This window comes from Carcharhinus amblyrhynchos, chromosome 2, assembly GCF_965287045.1.
Source record: "Carcharhinus amblyrhynchos chromosome 2, sCarAmb.v2.hapA, whole genome shotgun sequence".
NCBI classification, from domain to species: domain Eukaryota; kingdom Metazoa; phylum Chordata; class Chondrichthyes; order Carcharhiniformes; family Carcharhinidae; genus Carcharhinus; species Carcharhinus amblyrhynchos.
The window spans coordinates 150,471,982-150,495,909 of record NC_137325.1 but is presented as its reverse complement, the minus strand read 5'-3'; the positions used below and the strand labels follow the sequence as shown (position 1 = coordinate 150,495,909).

General features: G+C 45.5%; 1 protein-coding gene across 1 annotated transcript in view; it reads right to left on the bottom strand.

Moving 5' to 3' along the window:
* The window catches only part of LOC145360079 (uncharacterized), a 115,405-nt gene extending 91,724 nt beyond the window's left edge, over positions 1-23,681 (bottom strand). The window contains exon 1 of the mRNA XM_080215029.1: positions 23,437-23,681. Within this exon, the coding sequence (XP_080071155.1) occupies positions 23,437-23,548 (112 nt within the window). The 5' untranslated portion in view covers positions 23,549-23,681. The remainder of the gene's footprint in view (positions 1-23,436) is intronic.
* Positions 23,682-23,928: the final 247 nt, after the last annotated feature.

The following is a 23,928-nucleotide window of genomic DNA, read 5'->3' as shown; positions in this document are numbered from 1 at the left end:
ACATCTACCCTCTGTCTTCTATAGCCAACACAGTAAGAAGTCTCACAACACCAGTTTGAAGTCCAACAGGTTTATTTGGAAGCAAAAGCCATGAGCTTTCGGAGCACTGCCCCTTCGTCAAATGAATGGGAGTTCTATTCACAAGCAGGGCATATGAAGACACAAAGACAATTTACAAAATAATGATTGGAATGCAAGTCTTTACAGCTAATCAAGTCTTAAAGGTACAGACAATGTGAGTGGAAAGAGTGTTGAGCACAGGTTAAAGAGATGTATATTGTCCCCAGACAGGACAGTTAGTGAGATTTTACAAGCCCAGGCAAGTCACAGGGTTACAGATAGTGTGACATGAACCCAAGATCCCGGTTGAGGCCGTCCTCATGTGTGCAGAACTTGGCTATCAGTCTCTGCTCAGCGACTCTGCGCCGTCGTGAAGGCCGCCTTGGAGAACCCAAAGATCAGAGGCCGAATGCCCGTGACCACTGAAGTGTTCCCCAACAGGAAGAGAACAGTCTTGCTTGGTCATTGTCGAGCGGTGTTCATTCATCCATTGTTGTAGTGTCTGCACACTCTCTCCAATGTTACATGCCTCGGGACATCCTTTCCTGCAGCGTATCAGGTAGACAACATCGGTGGATGGTGTTCTCACGTGAGATGATGGCATTCGTGTCGATGATCTGGCACATCTTGCAGAGGTTGCTGTGGCAGGGTTGTGTGGTGTCATGGTCACTGTTCTCCTGAAGGCTGCGTAGTTTGCTGCAGACAACGGTCTGTTTGAGGTTGTGTGGTTGTTTGAAGGCAAGAAGTGGGGGTGTGGGGATGGCCTTGGCGAGATGTTCGTCTTCATCAATGACATGTTGAAAACTCCGGAGAAGATGTCGTAGCTTCGCCACTCTGGAGAAGTACTGGACGATGAAGGGTACTCTGTCCACTGTATCCCATGTTTGTCTTCAGAAGAGATTGGTGCGGTTTTTAGCTGTGGTGCTTCGGAACTGTCGATCGATGAGTCGAGTACCATATCCTGTTCTCACAAGGGCATCTTTCAACGTCTGGAGGTGTCTGTTGTGATCCTCCTCATCTGCACAGATCCTGTGCATACAGAGGGCTTGTCCAGGTGAACTTCGATGGCCAAGCCAGTTCCACACCCATCTAGCTAGTTCACCTTTGATCCCTTGACATTTAACATTTTCCTTACCTCAAGTGTGAAGTGGTTCATTTTGGCAGGTCAAATAGGATGGCAGAATCTAATATTAATGGTCGGATTCTTGGCAGTATGGAAGATCAGATGGATTTTGGGGTCTGGGTTCATAGGATGCTCAAAGCAGCTGTGCAGGTTGAAGCTGTGGTTAAGGCGGCGTATGGTGTACTGGCCTTCATCAATCGAGGGATTGAGTTTAGGAGTCGAGAGATAATGTTGCAGCTATATAGGACCCTGGTCAGGCCCCACTTGGAGTACTGTGCACAGTTCTGGTCACCTCATTACAGAAAGGATGTGGAAACCATAGAAAGGGTGCACAGGAGATTTACAAGGATGTTGCCTGGATTGGGGAGCATGCCTTATGAGGATAGGTTGAGGGAACATAAAAAATAGGAGCAGGAGTAGGCCATCTAGCCCTTCGAGCCTACCCCGCCATTCAATAAGATCATGGCTGATCTGAAGTGGATCAGTTCCACTTTCCCGCTTTCTCCCCATAACCCTTAATTCCCCTGTCTATCAAAAACCTATCTACCCGTCACTTAAACGTATTTAGCGAGGTAGCCTCCACCACTTCAACGGGCAGAGGATTCCAGAGATTCACCACCCTTCCAATCTAAACTGCACCCCCCTTATCTTGAGGCTGTGCCCTCTAGTCCTGCTATCCTTTCTAAGCGAGAAGAATCTCTCTACCTCTACCATATCCATCCCTTTCATTATCTTATACGTCTCTATAAGATCCCCCCTCATCCTTCTAAACTCCAACGAGTACAGACCTCGTCTATTTAGTCTCTCTTCATAGTCCAACCCCCTCAATCTCCGGTATAAGCCGAGTGAACCCCCTTTGCACTCCCTCCAAGGCCAATATATCCTTCTGCAAGTGCAGTGACCAAAACTGCACACAGTACTCCAGCTGCAGCCTCACCAATGCCCTGTACAGTTGCAGCAAGACCTCCCTACTTTTATATTCAATCCCCCTCGCTATAAAGGCCAACATCCCATTTGCCTTCTTGATCACCTGCTGCACCTGCAGACTGGGTTTTTGCGACTCGTGCACAAGGACCCCCAGGTCCCTCTGCACCGTAGCATGCTGCAGCTTTTCGCCTCTTAAATAATCCCTCCTACTATTACTTCTGCCAAAGTGGATAACCTCACATTATACTCCATATGCCAGGTCCTCGCCCACTCGCTCAGCCTATCCAGATCTCTCTGCAGACTTTCCACACCCTCCACGCAATTTGCTTTACCACTCATCTTCGTGTCATCAGCAAATTTTGTCACCCTACACTCAGCCCCCTCCTCCAGATCATCTATATAAATGGTAAATAGCTGAGGCCCCAGCACCGATCCCTGCGGCACTCCACTAGTCACCAACCGCCAACCAGAATAGCACCCATTGATACCAACTCTCTGCTTCCTATTAGTCAGCCAATCCTCTATCCACACTAACACCTTACCCCCAACTCCGTGCACCCTAACCTTCTGTAGCAACCTTTTATGAGGCACCTTATCAAACGCCTTTTGGAAATCGAAAAACACCACATCCACCGGTTCCCCTCTGTCTACCGCACTAGTCACATCCTCATAGAAATCCAATAAATTCGTCAAACACGACTTCTCCTTAACGAATCCGTGCTGCGTCTGCTCGATCAAACCATTCTTTTCTAGGTGCCTCACTATTTCTTCTTTGATGACGGATTCAAGCATTTTTCCAACTACAGACATTAAACTAACCGGCCTATAATTCCCTGCCTTTTGTCTGCTACCTTTTTTAAACAGTGGTGTAACATTAGCCATCTTCCAATCTTCCAGCACTTCCCCGGAGTCCAGCGAATTTTGATAAATAATTACTAAGGCATCCACTATCACCTCTGCCATTTCTTTCAGAACCCTGGGATCATTCCATCCGGTCCTGGGGACTTGTCCACCTTCAGTCCCATTAGTCTATCAAGCACTACCTCTCTACTGACAGTAATCGCATTCAGGCCCTCAAGTCCTACTATCCTTCTATCTTTAAGATCTGGCAAACTATTCGTGTCCTCCTCCGTGAAGACCGAGGCAAAAAACTTATTTAAAGCCTCAGCCATTTCCTCATTGCCCACCGCTAAATCCCCTCTCTCATCCTCCACAGGTCAACATTCAGCATCCTCTTCTTTATATATTTATAAAAACTTTTACTGTCCTTCTTTATATTTAGTGCTAGTTTAACTTCATAGTCTACCTTTCCTTTCTTTATCACCTTCTTAGTCATTCTTTGTTGATTTTTAAATCTTTCCCAATCTTCTAATCGGCCACTATTTTTAGCCACTCTGAACACATCAGCTTTTAAGTTAAAGGGAGCTAGGCCTTTTCTCCTTGGAGAGACATAGAACTGTACAGCACAGTACAGGCCCTTCGGCCCTCAATGTTGTGCCAAGTTATGTCCAATCCCAAGATCAAGCTATCCCCTCCCTATCATTCTGGTGTGTTCCATGTGCCTATCCAATAACCGCTTGAAAGTTCCTTAAGTGTCTGACTCCACTATCACAGCAGGCAGTGCATTCCACACCCCAACCACTCTCTGAGTAAAGAACCTACTTCGGATATCCCTCCTATATCTCCCACCATGAACCTTACAGTTATGCCCCCTTGTAACAGCTACACCCACCTGAGGAAATAGTCTCTGAACGTCCACTCTATCAATCCCTCTCATCATCTTATAAACCTCTATTAAGTCGCCTTTCATCCTCCTCTGCTCCAAAGAGAAAAGCCCCAGTCCCTCAATCTTTCCTCATAAGGCCTACCCTCCAAACCAGGCAGCATCCTGGTAAAAGGATGACGAACGATGAGGGGTTACTTGATAGTGAGTGGAATCAGCTGCCCTCAGTGGTGGAGGCAGATTCGATAGGGTCTTTTAAGAGACTTTCAGATAAGTACATGGAACTTAGTAAGATTAGAGGGTTATAGGTAAGCCTAGTAATCCCTAAGGTAGGGGCATGTTTGGCACAACTTTGTGGGCCGAAGGGCCTGTATTATGCTGTAGTTTTTCTTTGTTTCTTCTATGTTTCTAAGTGCTCACAGTCATCATGTCCTTACATAGCAATAGGCAAGCAACACTGATCAGTGTGCACACCTCCACCATGATGAAGTCAAGGATAAATTATATGACAACCTCTGTCCTTGATTGCTCCTGTGCTAAAGTCAGACAAGCTTATTATTCTTGCTGACATCAACACAAGAATTAGTGCAGATCACGAGGCATGGGAAGGGTAATCAGAATAAAACAAGGTTGCAGATGTAATAGAAATGATCCCTTCTTATTAAAGATGTGCAGATTATGAGCTCTTAATCACCAACATAGCTTTCTGCCTCCCTAATTGCAAGAAAGGGATGAAAAGGATGGATAGGGTAGAGGTGGAGAGGTTCTTCCCGCTCAGAAAGGACCGCAGGACTAGAGGGCACAGCCTCAAGATAAGAGGGGGGCAGTTTAGAACGGAGTTGAGGAGGAACTTCTTCACTCAAAGGGTGGTGAATCTCTGGAATTCTCTGCCCGTTGAAGTGGTTGAGGCTACCTCGCTAAATATATTTAAGACGTGGGTAGATAGGTTTTTGGTAGGCAAGGGGATTAAGGGTTATGGGGAGAAAGCGGGAAAGTGGAACTGAGCCACTTCAGATCAACCATGATCTTGTTGAATGGCGGGGCAGGCTCGAAGGGCTAGATGGCCTACTCCTGCTCCTATTTCTTATGTTCTTAAGAAGTCATTTTCAATGCATCCCAATTCCACACATTGACATCTAATTGACAATGTCATTATCAGGCAGGGGGACTAGAACGATGTATGTGGAATGAAACATGAACTGCTGCACTCACCATCTAAATTTCATCATCTAAACGCTCCTTAGACATCCTTAGGCCATGAAGGTTCAGGTGAGACTCAATGTTGTGAAGGAACTCCTTCCACAGGAGTCCCTTGTGTTCACTGAAAATGTTCACTGAGGATTATTTGATTTGATTTGATTTATCATCACATGTATTTACAGTGAAAAGTACTGTTTCTTGTGCACTACACAGACAAAGCATATTGTTCATAGAGAACAAGAGAGTGCAGAATGCAGTGTTACAGTCATAACTAGGGTGTAGGGAAAGATCAAATTAATGTAAGTCCATTCAAAAGTCTGACAGCAGCAGGGAAGAAGCTGTTCTTGAGTCAGTTGGTACGTGACCTCACTTTTGTACCTTCTTCCCGATGAAGAAGGTAGAAGAGAGAATGTCTGAGGTGAGTGAGGTCCTTAATTGTGTTGGCTGCTTTCCCGAGGCAGTGTGAGTGGAGATGGAGTCAATGGATGGGAAGCTGGTTTGCGTGATGGATTGGGCTATGTTCACGACCTTTTGTAGTTCCTTGCAGTCTTGGGCAGAGCAGGAGCCCATACCAAGCTGTGAAACAACCAGAAAGAATGCTTTCTATGGTGCATCTGTAAAAGTTGGTGAGAGTCGTAGCTGACATGCCAAATTTCCTTAGTCTTCTGAGAAAGTAGAGGCGTTGGTGGGCTTTCTTAACTACGGTATTAGCATGGGGCAACCAGGACAGGTTGTTGGTGATTTGGACACCTAAAAACTTGAAGTTCTCGATTCTTCCCACTTCGTCCCATTGATGTAAACAGGAGCATAGTCTCCTTCATGCTTCCTGAGGTTGATGACAATTTCCTTCGGTTTATTGACATTGAGGGAGAGATTATTGTTGCTGTACCAGTTCACCAGATTCTCTATCTCATTCCTGTACTCTGTCTCATCATTGTTTGAGATCTGACCCACTACGGTGGTGTCATCAGCAAATTTGAAAATCGAATTGAAGGGGAATTTGGCCACATGGTCATAGGTGTATAAGCAGTATGGTAGGGGGCTGAGGACACAGCTTTGTGGGGCACCGATATTAAGGATGATCGTGGAGGAGGTGTTGTTACAAAGAACAATACAGCACAGGAACAGGCCCTTCGGTCCTCCAAGCCTGCGCTGCTCATGAGCCCGACTAGACCATTCTTTTATATCCCTCTATTCCCAGTCTGCTCATGTGGCTATCTAGATAAGTCTTAAATGATCCCAGTGTGTCCGCCTCAACCACCTTGCTTGGCAGTGCATTCCAGGCCCCCACCACCCTCTGTGTAAAAAACATCCCTCTGATATCTGTGTTAAACCTCGCCCCCCCCCCCACCTTGAACTTGTGACCCCTTGTGTTCGTCACCTCCGACCTGGGAAAAAGCTTCCCACTGTTCACCCTATCTGTGCCCTTCATAATTTTATACACCTCTGTTAGATCACCCCTCATCCTCCTTCTTTCCAGGGAGAAAAACCCCAGTTTACCCAATCTCTTCTCATAGCTAAGACCCTCCATACCAGGCAACATCCTGGTAAATCTTTTCTGTACTCTCTCCAAAGCCTCCACGTCCTTCTAGTAGTGTGGCGACCAGAGCTGGACACAGTACTCCAAATGTGGCCTAACCAACATTCTGTACAGCTGCAACATCATATGCAAACTTTTATACACTATGCCCCGTCCAATAAAGGCAAGCATGCCATATGCCTTTTTTACCACCCTCTCCACCTGTGCTGCCACCTTTAAGGATCTGTGGACTTGCACACCCAGGTCCCTCTGTGTCCATACTCCTGATGGTTCTGCCATTTATTGTGTAGCTCCCCTCTACATTAGATCTACCAAAATGCATCCCTTCGCATTTATCTGGATTAAATTCCATCTGCCATTTCTCCGCCCAATTTTCTAGCCTATCTATATCCTGCTGTAATCTCTGACAATGTTCATCACCATCCGCAACTCCAACAATCTTTGTGTCGTCCGCAAACTTACCGATCACACCAGCTACATCTTCTTCCAAATCATTTATGTATATCACAAACAGCAGAGGTTCCAGTACAGAGCCCTGCGGAACACCAAAAGTCACAGACCTCCAACCAGAAAAAGACCCCTCCACTGCTGCCCTCTGTCTTCCATGGCCAAGCCAGTTCTCCACCCATCTAGCTAGCTCACCTTTTATCCCGTGAGATTTAACCTTTGCACCAGCCTGCCATGAGGAACCTTGTCAAACGCTTTACTAAAATCCATATAGACGACATCCACGGCTCTTCCCTTGTCAATTGTTTTAGTCACCTCCTCAAAAAACTCAACCAAATTTGTGAGGCATGACCGCCCTCTTACAAAACCATGCTGTCTATCGCTAATGAGATTATTCCGTTCTAAATGTCCTATCCTATCTCTAATAATCTTCTCCAACAATTTCCTTACCATGGACGTCAACTCACCAGCCTATAATTACCCGGGTTATCCTTGCTACCCTTCTTAAATAACGGGACCACATTTGCTATCCTCCAATCCTCTGGGATCTCACGTGTCCAATGAAGAGACAAAGATTTCTCTTAGAGGCCCAGCAGTTTTATCTCTTGTCTCCCTGAGCAGCTAGGATAGATGCCATCAGCCCTGGGGATTTGTCTGTCTTAATGTTTCCTAAAAAACTAACACTTCCTCCCTTGTAATTGAGAATTTTTTCTAATGGGTCAACACATCCTCTGAGACATTGCCAGTCAACATGTCCCTCGCCCTTGTGAATACTGATGCAAAGTATTCGTTTAGGATCTCACCTACTTCCTTGGGTTCCAAGCATAATTCCCCTCCTTTGACCCTGAGAGGTCCGATTCTTTCCCTGACTACCCTCTTGTTCCTAACATATGTATGAAATGTCTTAGGATTCTCATTCTTACTATCCTTACAGATTGCAGTTTGTGAGTTAGGAAGGTCTAGCCAGAGGTAGGCAGCAAGGCCCAAGCCACGGAGATGAGTTTCATGGGAATAATTGTATTGAAGGCTGAGCTGTAATCAACAAATAGGAATCTGACATAGGTGTCCTTGTTATCTAGGTGTTCCAGGGTTAAGTGCAGGGCCAGGGAAATGGCGTCTGCTGTGGACCTGTTGCGGCAGTAGGCAAACTGTAATAGACCCAGGTAGTCCAGGAGGCTGGATTTGATTCATGCCATGACTAGCCTTTCGAAGCACTTCATAACGATGGATGTCAAATTACTTTGCTAAGCTGGGGGACGGCTAATTACAGCAGGCACGAACTGAAGAATGTAGATTGGGGGCAGATGTTTGAGAGCAAATCAACATCTGGCACATGGGAGGCTTTCAAGTGTAAGTTAATAGGGATTCAGGACTGGCACATTCCTGTGAGGATGAAGAATAAGTATGACAAGTTTTGGGAGCCTTGGATAACGAGAAATATTGTGAGCCTAGTCAAAGAGGAAAAGGAAGCATTTGTCAATGCTAGGAGGCTGGGAACACACGAAGCAAGTGTGGAATACAAGGAAAATTTCAAGGTAAGGGGGGGAAAATTCAATACAAATATGCAGAGGATGTATTTTACACAAAGCGTGGTGGGGACTTGGAATGCACTACCAGGCCAGTGACCCTTACGTTGGTGGTAGGGAAATTATTGGAGAGAATTCTTCGAGACAGGATTTATTCCCACTTGGAAATAAGTGGATGTATTAGCGAGAGGCAACATGATTTTCTGAACGTGCAGTCGTGTCTCACCAACTTGATCGGGTTTTTCAAGGAAGTGACGAAGATGATTGATGAACGTAGGGCAGTGGATGTTGTCTACATGGACTTCAGTAAGGCTTTTGACAAAGTCCCTCATAGCAGACTGGTGCAGAAGATGAACTGGCAAGGTGGATACTGAGCTGGCTCAGTCAGAGAATAGTAAGAAGTCTCACAACACCAGGTTAAAGTCCAACAAGTGTATTTGGTAACACAAGCCACAAGCTTTCAGAGCACTGCCCTGAAAGTTTGTGGCTTGTGCTATCAAATAAACCTATTGAACTTTAACCTGGTGTTGTGAGACTCCTAACTATGCTTATCCCAGTCCAATGTCGGCATCTCCACATCTCGGTCACAGAAGACAGCGGGTAGCAGGGGAAGAGTGCGTTTCTGAATGGAATAAGTGGCGTTCTTCAGCGATCAGTGTCAGGACCTTTGCTGTTTATAATATATATAAATGATTTGGAAGAAAATGTAACTGGTTTGATTAATAAGTTTGCGAATGACACAAAGGTTGGTGGATTTGCGGATCGCGATGAGGACCATCAGAGGATACAGCATGATATAAATCAGTTGGAAGCTTGGGCAGAGAGATGGCAGATGGAATTTAATTAGGACAAATGTGAGGTAATGCATTTTGGAAGGTCTAATACAGATAGGAAACATACAGTAAATGGCAGAACCCTTAAGAGTATTGATAGGCAGAGGGATCTGGGTGTACAGGTACACAGGTCACTGAAAGTGGCAACACAGGTGGAGAAGGTGGTCAAGAAGGCATACGGCATGCTTGCCTTCATCGGCTGGGGCACTGAGTTTAAAAATTGGCAAGTCATGTTGCAGTTTTATAGAACCTTAGTGAGGCCGCACTTGGAATATAGTGTTCAATTCTGGTCACCACACTACCAGAAGGATGTGGAACATAGAACATAGAACATTACAGCGCAGAACAGGCCCTTCGGCCCACGATGTTGTGCCGACCAGTTAAAAAAAAACAACAACAATGACCCACTAACCTAAACCAATCCCTTTTCGTCCATAAACCTATCCACAGATCTCTTAAACGCCCCCAAACTAGGCGCATTTACAACTGCAGCAGGCAGGGCATTCCAATCCCTCACCACCCTCTGGGTAAAGAACCTACCCCTGACATCTGTCCTATAACTACCCCCCCTTAGTTTAAAGCCATGCCCCCTCGTGCTAGATTTTTCCATCAGAGGAAAAAGGCTATCACTATCCACCCTATCTAAACCTCTAATCATCTTATATGTTTCAATAAGATCCCCTCTTAGCCGCCTTCTTTCCAGCGAAAACAACCCCAAATCCCTCAGCCTCTCCTCATAGGATCTCCCCTCCATACCAGGCAACATCCTGGTAAACCTCCTCTGCACCCTCTCCAAAGCCTCCACATCCTTCCTGTAATGTGGGGACCAGAACTGCACACAATACTCCAAGTGCGGCCGCACCAGAGTTGTGTACAGTTGCAACATAACGCTACGACTCCTAAATTCAATCCCCCTACCAATAAACGCCAAGACACCGTATGCCTTCTTAACAACCTTATCTACTTGATTCCCAACTTTCAGGGATCTATGTACACATACACCTAGATCCCTCTGCTCCTCCACACTATTCAAAGTCTTCCCATTAGCCCTATACTCAACACATCTGTTATTCCTACCAAAGTGAATTACCTCACATTTCTCCGCATTAAACTCCATCCGCCACCTCTCGGCCCAGCTCTGCAACCTGTCTAAGTCTTCCTGCAAACTATGACACCCTTCATCACTATCTACCACACCTCCGACTTTGGTGTCATCAGCAAATTTACTGATCCACCCAACTATACCCTCATCCAGATCATTAATAAAAATCACAAACAGCAGTGGCCCCAACACAGATCCCTGAGGCACACCACTTGTAACTGAACTCCATGATGAATATTTACCGTCAACCACTACCCTCTGTCTCCTATCCGCTAGCCAATTCCTAATCCAGTTCCCTAGATCACCCCCAATCCCATACATCTGCATTTTGTGCAGAAGCCTACCATGGTGAACCTTATCAAACGCCTTACTAAAATCCATATACACCACGTCCACTGCCTTACCCCCATCCACCTCTTTGGTCACTTTCTCAAAAAACTCAATAAGGTTAGTAAGGCACGACCTACCCGCCACAAAACCATGCTGACTATCTCCAATCAATTCATTACTCTCCAAATAACTATAAATCCTATCCCTAATAATTTTTTCCAAAACCTTGCCCACAACAGAAGTGAGACTCACCGGTCTATAATTCCCGGGGAAGTCTCTGTTCCCCTTCTTAAACAATGGGACAACATTCGCTAACCTCCAATCATCTGGTACTATACCAGAGGCCAACGACGACCTGAAGATCAGAGCCAGAGGCTCTGCAATCACTTCTCTTGCCTCCCAGAGAATCCTGGGGTAAATCCCATCCGGACCAGGGGACTTATCTATTTTCAGACCCTCCAGAATATCCAGCACATCCTCCTTATCAACTGTAACACTGTCAATTCTACTCCCCTGCAACCCAGTGTCCTCCTCAGCTATATCCATGTCCCCCTGCGTGAACACCGAAGAGAAATATTGGTTCAATGCTTCACCAATCTCCTCCGGTTCCACACATAACTTCCCTCTGCCGTCTCTAACTGGCCCTAACCTTGCCCTAACCAACCTTCTGTTCTTGACATACCTATAGAACGCCTTAGGATTCTCCTTAACCCTATCAGCCAAAGTCTTTGGAGAGGGTACAGAAAAGATTTACCAGGATGTTGCCTGGTATGGAGGGCATTAACTATGAGGAGAGATTGGAGAAACTTGGCTTGTCTCACTGGAACAACAGAGGTTGAGGGGAAATCTCGTAGAAGTCTACAAAATTATGAGAGGCATGGACAGAGTGGATAGTCAGTAGCTTTTTCCCAGGGTGGAAGAGTGAATTACCAGGGGGCACAGGTTTAAGGTTCAAGGGGCAAGGTTTAAAGGAGATGTAAAAGAAAGTTTTTTACACAGAGGGTGGTGGCTGCCTGGAACCTGCTGCCGGGGGATGTAGTGGGAGTAGATACGATAGTGAGTTTTAAGGGGCATCTGGACAAATACATGAATAGGATGGAACGTAGGGATATGGTCCCCAGAAGGGTAGGGGGTTTTAGTTAAGTTGGGCAGCATGGTTGGTGCAGGCTTGGAGGGCCGAAGGGCCTGTTCCTATGCTGTAATTTTCTTTGTTCTTTGTTGCTCTTTGTCAGAGCCACTGGCCGATATTCATTAAGGCACACTGCTTGGTTTTTCTTAGGATGATGGATGTCTTCTTGAAGCAGCTAGGGATACACTATAATTCACTACTCTACGTGGCCTTGATCCTAGCACTCATAAGCATCCAGGGTCAAATATAGAAGAGTATAGCACAGGAACAGGCCCTTCGGCCCATGATGTTGTGTCAAATGTGACGACATATTAAACTAATCCTTTCTGCCTGCCCTTGGTCCATATTCCTCTATTCCTTGAATATTCATGTGCTTATCTAAAAGCCTCTTAAATACCCCTATCGTATCAACCTCCACCACCATCCCTGGCAGCTCATTCTACACACCTACCACTCTCTGTGTATAGAAACTTGTCCTCACATCTCCTTTGAACTGTCGCCCTCTCACCTTCAGTGCATGCACCTAGTATCGCTTTTCTGAGAAGTCTGTAACTAGTGGTGTTCCGCAGAGAATGTAGCTGGTTTGATTAACAACTTTGCAGATGATACTAAGATTGGCGGAGTTGCAGATAGCGATGAAGATTGTCAGAGAATACAGCACATGCAGGTAGACTGCGAAATTAGGCAGAGAAATAGCAGATAGAATTTAATCTGGACAAATACGAGGCGACGCATTTTGGTCGATCCAATTCAGGTGGAAGCCATAAAATAAATGACAGAACCATCAGGAGCATAGACACACAGAGAGATCTGGGAGTAAAGGTCCACAGATCCTTATAAGTGGCAGCACAGGTGGAAAACGTGGTGAAGAAAGCATATGGCATGCTTGCCTTCATCGGACGGGGCATTGAGTATACAAGTTAGCAAATTATGTTACAGTTGTATAAAATGTAGGTTAGGCCACACTTGGAAACTGTGTCCAGTTCGGGTCACCACACTACCAGAAGGAAGTGGAGGCTTTGGAGTGCAGAAAATGTTACCAAGATGTTGCCTGGTATGGAGGATCTTAGCTATGAGGAGAGACTGGGTAAACTAGAATTGTTCTCCCTGGAAAGATGGGGGCGAGGGGCAGCCTGACATAAGTTTATAAAATCATGAGGGGTATAGATAGGGTGAACAGTTGGAAGCTTTTTCCCAAGGCAGAAATGACAATTACAATGGGACATAAGTTCAAGGTAAGGGAGGAAGGTTCGATGGAGATGTGCGGGGGAAGGTTTTTACTCAGAGGATGGCAGGGGTCTGGAGTGCACTGCCGAATAAGGTGGTTGAAGCAGTTACATTAGCCACATTTAAGACTAATCTTGATAGGCATATGAACAAATGGGGAATAGAGGGATATAAGCTGTTGGTTAGATAGGTAAACGTGATCGGCACAGGCTTGGAGGGCCAAAGGACTTGTTCGTGTGCTGTACTGTACTTTATTCACAGTGCCAGGGACCCGGGTTCAATTCTGGCTTGGGTTACTGCCTGTGCGGAGGCTGCACGTTCTCCCCGTGTCTGCAAGAGTTTCCTATAGGTGCTCTGGTTTCCTCCCACAGTCCGAAAGACGTGCCGGTTAAGTGTATTGGCCGTGCTAAATTCTCCCTCAGTGTACATGAACAGGCACCGAAGTGTGGCGACTGGGGAATTTTCACAGTAACTGCATTGCAGTGTTAATGTAAACTTACTTGTGATACTGATAAAATAAACTTCAAACCTTCACCTCAGGGATGCAGCAGTTCAAGAAGGCAGTTCACCATCACCTTCTCAAGGATATTAAGGATGGGCATAAATACTAGCCTCACCAGGATATCCAGGTCACAAGAGGAAATTGATGCATTCGCCGGAGTTCAGATGAATAAGGGGGGATCTCATAGAGACTCATAAAATTCTAACAGGAATAGACAGGATAGATGCAGGGAGGATATTCCCAATGGCGGGGGAGTCCAGAACCAGGGGTCACAGTCTGAGGATTTGGGGTCAATCATTTAGGACGGAGGTGAGGAGACATTTCTTCACCCAGAGAGTGGTGAGCCTGTGGAATTCATTACCACAGGAAGTAGTTGATGCCAAACACTGAATGCATTCATATAGCACTTGGGGCAAACAGGATCAAAGATCAGGGGGAAAAAGCAGGATTAGGGTATTAAGTTTTTGGGTGTCCAGATCACCAACAACTTGTTCTCGTTCCCCATGCCAATACTATAGTTAAGAAAGCCCACCAATGCCTCTACTTTCTCAGAAGACGAAGGAAATTTGGCATGTCAGCTACAACTCTCACCAATTTTTACAGATGCACCATAGGAAGCATTCTTTCTGGTTGTATCACAGCTTGGTGTGGCTCCTGCTCTGCCCAAATCCGCAAGAAACTACAAAAGGTCGTTAAGAAAGCCTAATCCATCACGCAAACCAGCCTCCCATCCACTGACTCTGTCTACACTTCCTGCTGCCTCGGCAAAGCAGCCAGCATAATTAAGGACCCCACGCACCCTGGATATTCTCTCTTCCACCTTCTTCCTTCAGGAAAAAGATACAAAAGTCTGAGGTCACGTACCAATTGACTCAAGAACAGCTTCTTCCCTGCTGCTGTCAGACTTTTGAATGGACTTACCTTGCATTAAGTTGATATTTCTCTTCACCCTAGCTATGTCTGTAATACTACATTCTGCACTCTCTCCCTTCCTTCTCTATGAAATGATATGTTTTGTCTGTATAGTGTGCAAGAAACAATACTTTTCACTATATGTTAATACTTGTGACAATAATAAATCAAAACAAATTAAATTGGATCATCAGCCATGATCATAATGAATGGCGGAGCAGGCTCAAATGGCCTCCACCTGCTCCTATCTTATATGTTTCTCTGAAAGAATATCTGAATTAAGATATGCTCCTGTTGATTTGTATCGCACTTCACTGGAGCACCTTGAGCCATTTTATCAGACTGAAGTTGCTGTATAAATACATGTTGTTGTTGGTTTGGGTTTTATTCAGGATTCATGTGGGAATAATGAAGAAATGCTAAATTCCTGATTCAGGATTGATGGGATAACAGTAAGGAATTTTTCAGGAAATGATGAGTGTTTGATGAGGGCCCTATGGGAATAATGACGTTTTAATGAAGTCGTGAAGGAATAATAAAAGGAGGTAAGGTTTGAATAGTTTATGAAAAACTGAGACAAGGTTTGCAAAGAAGTAAATGGTTACAAGAATAATAATGAAGAAAATGCAGGGTAAATTATACAGTCAGAGAAAAATAGAATCAGTAATTTTACAAAGGCCAATTCAGAATTGCATCCCACACACACACTCTCCATGTGTGACTCACATTGTTCAATCAGTGCCAAATCAAACCAGGGCCCAACATTACAGAGATTCAACCAGCTATGGAGAACACTCAATTCAACCACTCCATCTTCAGTTTGCAATCGGAACAAAATGCAAAGATTTTCAATCTTAATTTACTGCTTCCCTGGAATGGAAAATTCCATCGGACTCAGTGGGCAACTAGAGTACAAAGCAGACAAACATCTGACTCCCATTTACTTTCAGGGGCAAAATACATCTGTATCCTATTAACCAATTTATGGGCACAGAACTGAAAACAGTCATAAGGAAAATATTCCAGCTACCAGTGAACCAGTCCCACCACTTTCTCTCTCCCTCTCCTCTCCCACTCTGTCCATTTCTCTTTCCATCCCTCACTTTCTAAGTGTGGTCTGTACTCGTTAGAGTTTAGAAGGCTGAGGGGGGATCTTATAGAGACATATAAAATAATGAAGGGGATAGATAGGGTAGAGGCAGAGAGATTATTTCCACTTGGAAAGGAAACAAGAACTAGAGGGCACAGCCTCAAAATAAAGGGGAGTCAATTCAGAACAGAGTTGAGGAGGAACTTCTACTCCCAGAGGGTAGTGAATCTTTGGAATTCTCTGCCTACTGAAGCAGTAGAGGCTACCTTGTTGAATGTGTTTAAGTCACAGGTAGATAGATTTCTGATCAATAAGGGAACTAAGGGTTATAGGGAGCAAGCAGGTAAGTGAAACTGAATCACAATCAGATCAGCCATGATCTTATTGAATGGCGGGGCAGGCTCGAGGGGCTAGATGGCCTACTCCTGCTCCTATTTCTTATGTTTTTTATGTTTATGTTTATTTATGTCTGGAAGGTGCTGTCTAAGGATCTTTCATGTATTGCTGCGGTACATCTTGTAGATAGTACACTGCCACTGAGTGTTGGTGGTGGAGGGAGTAAATGTGGTGCCAATCAAGCGGGCTGCTTTGTCCCAGATGGTGTCAAGTTTCTCGAGTGTTTTTGGAACTCAACCCATTCAGGCAAGTGGGAAGTATTCCATTACACTCCTGACTTGTGCCTTGTAGATGGTGAACAAGCTTTGGGAAGTCAGGGGGTGAGTTACCACTGCAGTATTCCCAGCCTCTGATCTGTTCTTGTAGCCTCAGTGTTTATAATGGCAAGTCCAGTTGAGTTTCTGGTCAATGGTAACCACAAGGATATTAGCAGTGGGGTATTCAGTGATGGTAACACCACAGAATGTCAAGAGGTGAAGGTTAGAGTGTCTCTTATTGATAATGGTCATTGCCTGGTATTTATGTTACTGTCACATGTCAGTCCAAGCCTGGATATTGTCCAGATCTTGTTTCATTTGAATATGGACTGCTTCAGTATCTGAGGAGTCCCAAATGGTGCTGAACATTGTGCAATCATCAGTGAACATTTCCACTTCTGACCTTATGACGGAGGGGAAGTCACTGATGAAGCAGCTGCAGATTGTTGGGTCAAGGACACTATCCTGAGGGACTCTGCAGAGATAGAACATAGAACACTACAGCACAAACAGGCCCTTTGGCCCACAAGTTGCACCGATCACATCAATACCTACCAATCCATAGACCTATCTATAACCCCCAATCCCATTAAATCCCATATACTCATCCAGAAGTCTTTTAAAAGACCCCAGCGAGTTCGCCTCCACCACCACTGACGGCAGCCGATTCCATTCACTCACCACCCTCTGAGTGAAAAACTTAACCCTAACATCACCTCTGTACTTGCTTCCCTGCACCTTAAATCTGTGTCCTCTCGTAGTGACCATTTCCACCCGGGGAAATAGCCTCTGAGAATCCACCCTATCTATTCCTCTCAACATTTTATAAACTTCTATCAGGTCGCCTCTCAACCTTCGTCTCTCCAGGAAGAGACCTAGCTCCCTCAACCTATCTTCATAAGGCATGCCTCCCAATCCAGGCAACATCCTTGTAAATCTCCTCTGCACCCTTTCAATAGCTTCTACGTCCTTCCTATAGTGAGGCGACCAGAACTGCGCACAGTACTCCAAGTGGGGCCTGACAAGGGACTTATAAAGTTGCAGCATTACCTCCCGACTCCTAAACTCAATCCCTCTGTGTCCTAGGTCTCAAATGACTGACTCTCCATAACCACAACCATCTTCCTAAGAATGAGATACGACCCCAGCCAGAGGAGAGTTTGCCCCCTGATACCCATTAAGAACATAAGAACAGAAGACTCCAGTTTTGATAGGGCTCCTTGATATCACACTCAGTCGAATCGGCCTTGCTGTTAAGGGCTGTCACTCTCACTTCACCCCTAGAATTCAGCTGTTTCGTCTATGTTTGAACCAAGGCTGTAATGAGGTCAGGAGCTGAGTGACCCTGGCGAAATGCAAACTGAGCGTCACTGAGCAGGTCATTGCTGAACAGTTGCTGCAATGTTGATGACCCCTTCCTTCACTTTATTGATGATTGAGAGTAAACTGACTGGCAGTAATTGGCTGGGTTGGGTTTGTTCTGCTTTTTGTGTACATGACATACCTGGGCAATTTTCCACATTGTTGGGTAGATGCCAGTTTTGTAACGATACTGGGGAACAGCTGGCTAAGGGCAGCGAGTTCTGGAGCCCAAGTCTTCAGTACTATTGCCAGAATGTTTGCAGTATCCAGTACCTCCAACCGCTTCTTGATATCACGTGGAGTGAATTGAATTGACTGGAGACTGGCATCTGAGATGCTGGGACCACTGGAAGAGGCTGAGATGGATCAAACACATGACACTTCTGGCTGAAGATTGCTACAGATGCTTCAACCTTATCTTTTGCACTGCTGTGCTGGGCTCCTTCATCGAGTTGGGGATATTTGTGGAGTCTTCTCCTCCAGTGAGCTGTTTAATTGTCCACGACCATTAAGGACTGGATGCGGCAGGACTGCAGAGTGGGATCACTTAGCTCTATCACTTGCTGTTCATGTTGTCTGGCATGCAAGTAATCCTGTGTTGTAGCTTCACTGGATTGACACCTCATTTTTAGGTTTGCCTGGTGCTGCTCCTGGAATGCTCTCCTGCATTCTCCCTTGAACCAGGGTTGATCCCCTTGCTTGATCGTAATGTTTGAGTCAGGGATATGCCAGGACATGTGGTTGCAGATTGTGCTGGAATGCAGATCTGCTGCTGCTGATGGCCCACAGTGCCTCATGGATGCCCAGTCTTGAGTTACTAGATCTTTTCAAAGTCTGTCCCCTTTGGCACAGGTTGCATTGACATTCTGGAGGGAGATGGTGAACATCCATTCCACTTGATTTGATTTCATTTATTGTTGTCACGTGTTAGCATGCAGTGAAAAGTATTGTTTTTGCATGCTATAGAAAGCATAACATTCATAGAGAAGGAAACAAGAGAGTGCAGAATGTAGTGTTACAGTGATAACTAGGGTGTAGAGAAAGATCAACTTAATGCAAGGTAGGTCCATTCAGAAGTCTGACAGCAGCAGGGAAGAAGCTGTTCTTGAGTCGACTGGTACGCGACCTCAGAATTTTGTATCTTCTTCCCGACGGAAGAAAGAAGAGAGAATATCCAGGATGCGTGGAGTACTTAATTGTGCTGGCTGCTTTGCTGAGGCAGCGGGAAATGTAGACAGAGGCAATGGATGGGAGGCTGGCTTGTGTGATGGATTGGGCTACATTCACAACCGTTTGTAGTTTCTTGCGACTTTGGGCAGAGCAGAAGCAACACCAAACTGTGATACAACCAGAAAGAATGCTTTCTATAGTGCAGAGTTGGTGAGAGTCATCGCTGACATGCCACATTTCATTAGTCTTCTGAGAAAGTAGAGGCGTTAGTGGGCTTTCTTAACTATAGTGTCAGCATGGGGGGACCAGGACAAGTTGTTGGTGATCTGGATGTCTAAAAAAATGAAGCTCTTTCCACTTCATCCCCTTTGATGTAGACAAAGGCATGTTATCCTCTACGCTTCCTGAGGTCAATGACAATCTCCTTCGCTTTGTTGACATTGAGGGAGAGATTATTGTTGCCTATTTATTATTAAACTTGAAAATCGAATTGAAGGGGAATTTGGAGACTTGGGCAGAGAGAAGGCAGACAGAGTTTAATCCGGACAAATGTGAGATAATGCATTTTGGAAGGTCTAATACAGATAAGAAATATACAGTAAATGGCAGAACCGTTAAGAGTACTGATAGGCAGAGGGATCTGGGTGTACAGGTATACAGGTCACTGAAAGTGGCAATGCAGGTGAAGAAGGTAGTCAAGAAGGTATACGGCATGCTTGCCTTCATCGACTAGGGTACTGAGTTTAAAAACTGGCAAGTCATGTTGCAGCTTTATAGAACCTTAGCGAGGCCGCACTTGGAATATAGTGTTCAATTCTGGTCGCCACACTACCAGAAGGATGTGGAGGCTTTGGAGAAGGTACAGAAAAGATTTACCAGAATGTTGCCTGGTATGGTGGGCATTAGCTATACGAAGAGGTTAGAGAAACTTGATTTGTTCTCACTGAAGCAACAGGTTGAGGGGAGACCTGATTGAAGACTACAAGATTACGAGGGGTATGGACAGGGTAGATAGTGAGAAGCTTTTTCCCAGGGTGGAAGAGTCAGTTTCTAGGGGGCATAATTTAAGGTGCGAGGGGCAAGATTTAAAGGAAATGTACGAGGCAGATTTTTTACAGAGTGAGTAGTGGGTCCCTCAAACTTGTTGCTAGGGGAGGTAGTGGAAGTGGATACGGTAGTGACTTTTGGGTCTCTTGACAAGTATATGAATAGGATGGGAATAGAGGGACATGGTCCCCGGAAGGATCTCTTCCTCCGCTGTAATGTTCTTTGTTTTTTGGCCACACAGTCATAGGTGTACAAAGAATATAGTAGGGGGCTGAGAACTCAGCCTTGTGAGGCACTGCTATTGAGGATGATCATGGAGGAGGTGTTGCCTATCCTTATTGATTGTGGTCTGTGAATTTGGAAGTCCAGGATGCAGTCGCAGAGAGAGATGGCAAGGCCGAGGCCACGGAGTTTGGAGATGAGTTTTATGGGAAAAATGGTGTTGAAGGCTGAGCTGTAGTCAATAAATAGGAGTCTAACATAGGTGTCATAAGGACGTAAGAAACAGGAGCAGGAATAGGCCACCTAGCCCTTCGAGCCTGCCCCACCATTCAGTAAGATCATGGCTGATCTGAAGCGGCTCAGTTCCACTTTCCCACTTTCTCCCCATAACCCTTAATTCCCCTGTCTATCAGAAATCTATCTAACCGTGAGTTAAATATATTTAGCGAGGTAGCCTCCACCACTTCAACGGGCAGAGAATTCCAGAGATTCACCACCCTTTGAATGAAGAAGTTCCTCCTCAACTCCGTTCTAAACTGCGCCCCCCCCACCACCGCCCTTATTTTGAGGCTATGCCCTCTAGTTCTGGTCTCCTTTCTAAGTGGGAAGAATCTCTCTATCTCTACCCTATCTAGCCCCTTCTTTATCTTGTAAGTCTCTATAAGATCCCCCCTCAGCCTTCTAAACTGTAACAAGTACATACCCTATCTATTCAATCTCTCTTCATAAGCTAACCCCTTCATCTCTGGTATCAGTCTGGTGAACCTTCTCTGTACTCCCTCCAACGTTCCAGGGTGGTATGTTGACCAAAGAGAACTAGTGGATGTGGTTTATTTAGGCTTTCAGAAGGCTTTAGACAAGGTCTCACATAACAGGCTACTATATGAAGTTAAAGCTCATGGGATTGCACATAATGTCTTGTGATGGATATAAGCTGGTTGGCAGATAGGAAGCAAACAGTTGGCACGAATGGATGTTTTCTGATCGGCAGGCGGTGGCTAGCGGGCTTCCGCAGGGATCTGTGCTCGGACCCCAACTGTTCACATTATATATTAATGATTTGGAAGAGGGAACTGAATGTATTATCTCCAAATTGCAGATGATACAAAGTTGGGTGGGAGGGTGAGCTGTGAGGAGGATACAGAGATGCTTCAGTGTGACTTGGGCAGGCTGAGTGTGTGAGCATATGAACAGCGGATGTAGTATCATGTGGATAACTGTGAGGTTATCAACTTTGGTAGCAATAATAGGAAGACAAATTATTACTTAAATGGGTGTAAATCAAGAGAGGTGGATACTCAGCAAGACTTTGGTGTCCTCATGCATCATAGAACATTGAACATTACAGCGCAGAACAGGCCCTTCGGCCCACGATGTTGCGCCGACCAGCTTTTAAAAAAAAACACTAACCCACTAATCTAAACCAATCCCATTTCGTCCATAAACCTATCCACAGATCTCTTAAACGCCCCCAAACTAGGCGCATTTACAACTGCAGCTGGCAGGGCATTCCAGTCCCTCACCACCCTCTGGGTAAAGAACCTACCCCTGACATCAGTCCTATAACTACCCCCCCTTAATTTAAAGCCGTGCCCCCTCGTGCTAGCTTTCTCCATCCTAGGAAAAAGGCTATCACTATCCACCCTGTCTAAACCTCTAATCATCTTATATGTTTCAATAAGGTCCCCTCTTAGCCGCCTTCTTTCCAGCGAAAACAACCCCAAATCCCTCAGCCTCTCCTCATAGGATTTCCCCTCCATACCAGGCAACATCCTGGTAAACCTCCTCTGCACCCTCTCCAAAGCCTCCACATCCTTCCTGTAATGTGGGGACCAGAACTGCACACAATACTCCAAGTGCGGCCGCACCAGAGTTGTGTACAGTTGCATCATGACGCTGCGACTCCTAAATTCAATCCCCCTACCAATAAACGCCAAGACACCGTATGCCTTCTTAACAACCTTATCTACTTGATTCCCAACTTTCAGGGATCTATGTACACATACACCTAGATCCCTCTGCTCCTCCACACTATTCAAAGTCCTCCCGTTAGCCCTATACTCAACACATCTGTTATTCCTACCGAAATGAATTACCTCACACTTCTCCACATTAAACTCCATCCGCCACCTCACGGCCCAGCTCTGCAACCTTTCTAAGTCACCCTGCAAACTATGACACCCTTCCTCACAATCTACCACACCTCCGACTTTGGTGTCATCAGCAAACTTACTAATCCACCCAACTATACCCTCATCCAGATCATTAATAAATATTAATAAAATATTTCAGTCACTGAAAGTAAGTGCACAGGTACAGCAGGCAGTAAAGAAGGCAAATGGTATGTTAGCCTTCATAGCGAGAGGATTTGAGTATAGAGATAGGGATGAATTGCTGCAATTGTACAGGGTGTTGGTGAGGCCACACCTGGAGTATTGTTTTGGTGTCCTTATCTGAGGAATGATGTCCTTGCTATAGGGGGAGTACAGCAAAGGTTTACCAGGCTGATTCCTGGGATGGTAGGTCTGTCATACATGGAGAGAATTTGTTGGTTAGGGTTATATTCACCGGAGTTTAGAAGAGTGAGGGGATTTTCACAGTAACTTCATTGCAGTGTTAATGTAAGCCTATTTGTAACACTAAGAAATAAACTTACAAACTTATTTTAGTTTTAAGTTTATTAATTGGTGTCATAATTACAACATAGAACACTACAGCACAAACGGGCCCTTCGGCCCACAAGTTGCGCCAATCATATCCCTACCCATCAGGCCTATCTATAACCCTCAATCCCATTAAATCCTAAGTAATCATCCAGAAGTGTCTTAAAAGGCTTACATTAACACTGCAATGAAGTTATTGTGAAAATCTCTTAGTCGCCACACTCCAACACTTGTTTGTGGTACACTAATGGAGAATTTAGCATTGCCAATGTACTTAACCAGCACATCTTTTGGACTGTGGGAGGAAACCAGAGCACCCGGAGGGAACCCACACAAACAGGGTGAGAACGTGCAAACTCCACACAGACAGTGACCCAAGCTGAGAATCGAACCCAGGTCCCTGGTATTGTTAAGCAGCAATATTAACTGCTGTGCCACAGTGCCACCCTTTTTACGTTTCCTCAGTATTAAAAACACCAATTTTAGTGTCATCTGCAAATGTCATATGACAGCAAGGGGCCAAGGACCAATCCTTGCAGTACACCACTGGTCACACTGTTTTGAGTATCCTATCCCTGCCCTAAGCCTCCATTTTTGTATATCCCTTGACATTCAAGGATCCTTGGGCTTTTACGTCCCACCCTTTACCTTCGCATGAACACGCTGTCTTTCTCGTCCCTCTGCTTCCTTTTCGAATGGCTCCTATCGCTCTGATGTGGATTTTCCGACGTGTTTCCAGACCACTTTGGCTGGATCCCATCTTACCCAATTAAAATTGCCCTCCCACATTTCAGAAACCTTATTCTCAGCTCATCTTGGTTTCATCTTTTCCGTAACTGCCTAAAATCATAACGAATTAAAATCATAGTCCAAAATGCTCCTGACTGCCCTCTGCCCAGAGAGCAATGGGGTTGAGGAAGAGGGGGAGAAGGAGATGGGGGTAGTGCGCAGGAGAATGTGGGTGGTCACACGGTGGGGGGGAGCAGGCATGGGGACACGGGGGGGGGGGGGGGTGATGCGCGGGAGAGCGGGGGGGGGGGGGCGAAGGGGAGGCGGGGGAGGGGAGGCGGGGCGGGACGGGTGAGGGGGAGGGGGGTGAGGGGGGGGAAGAGGGGGTGAGGGGGGGGAAGAGGGGGTGAG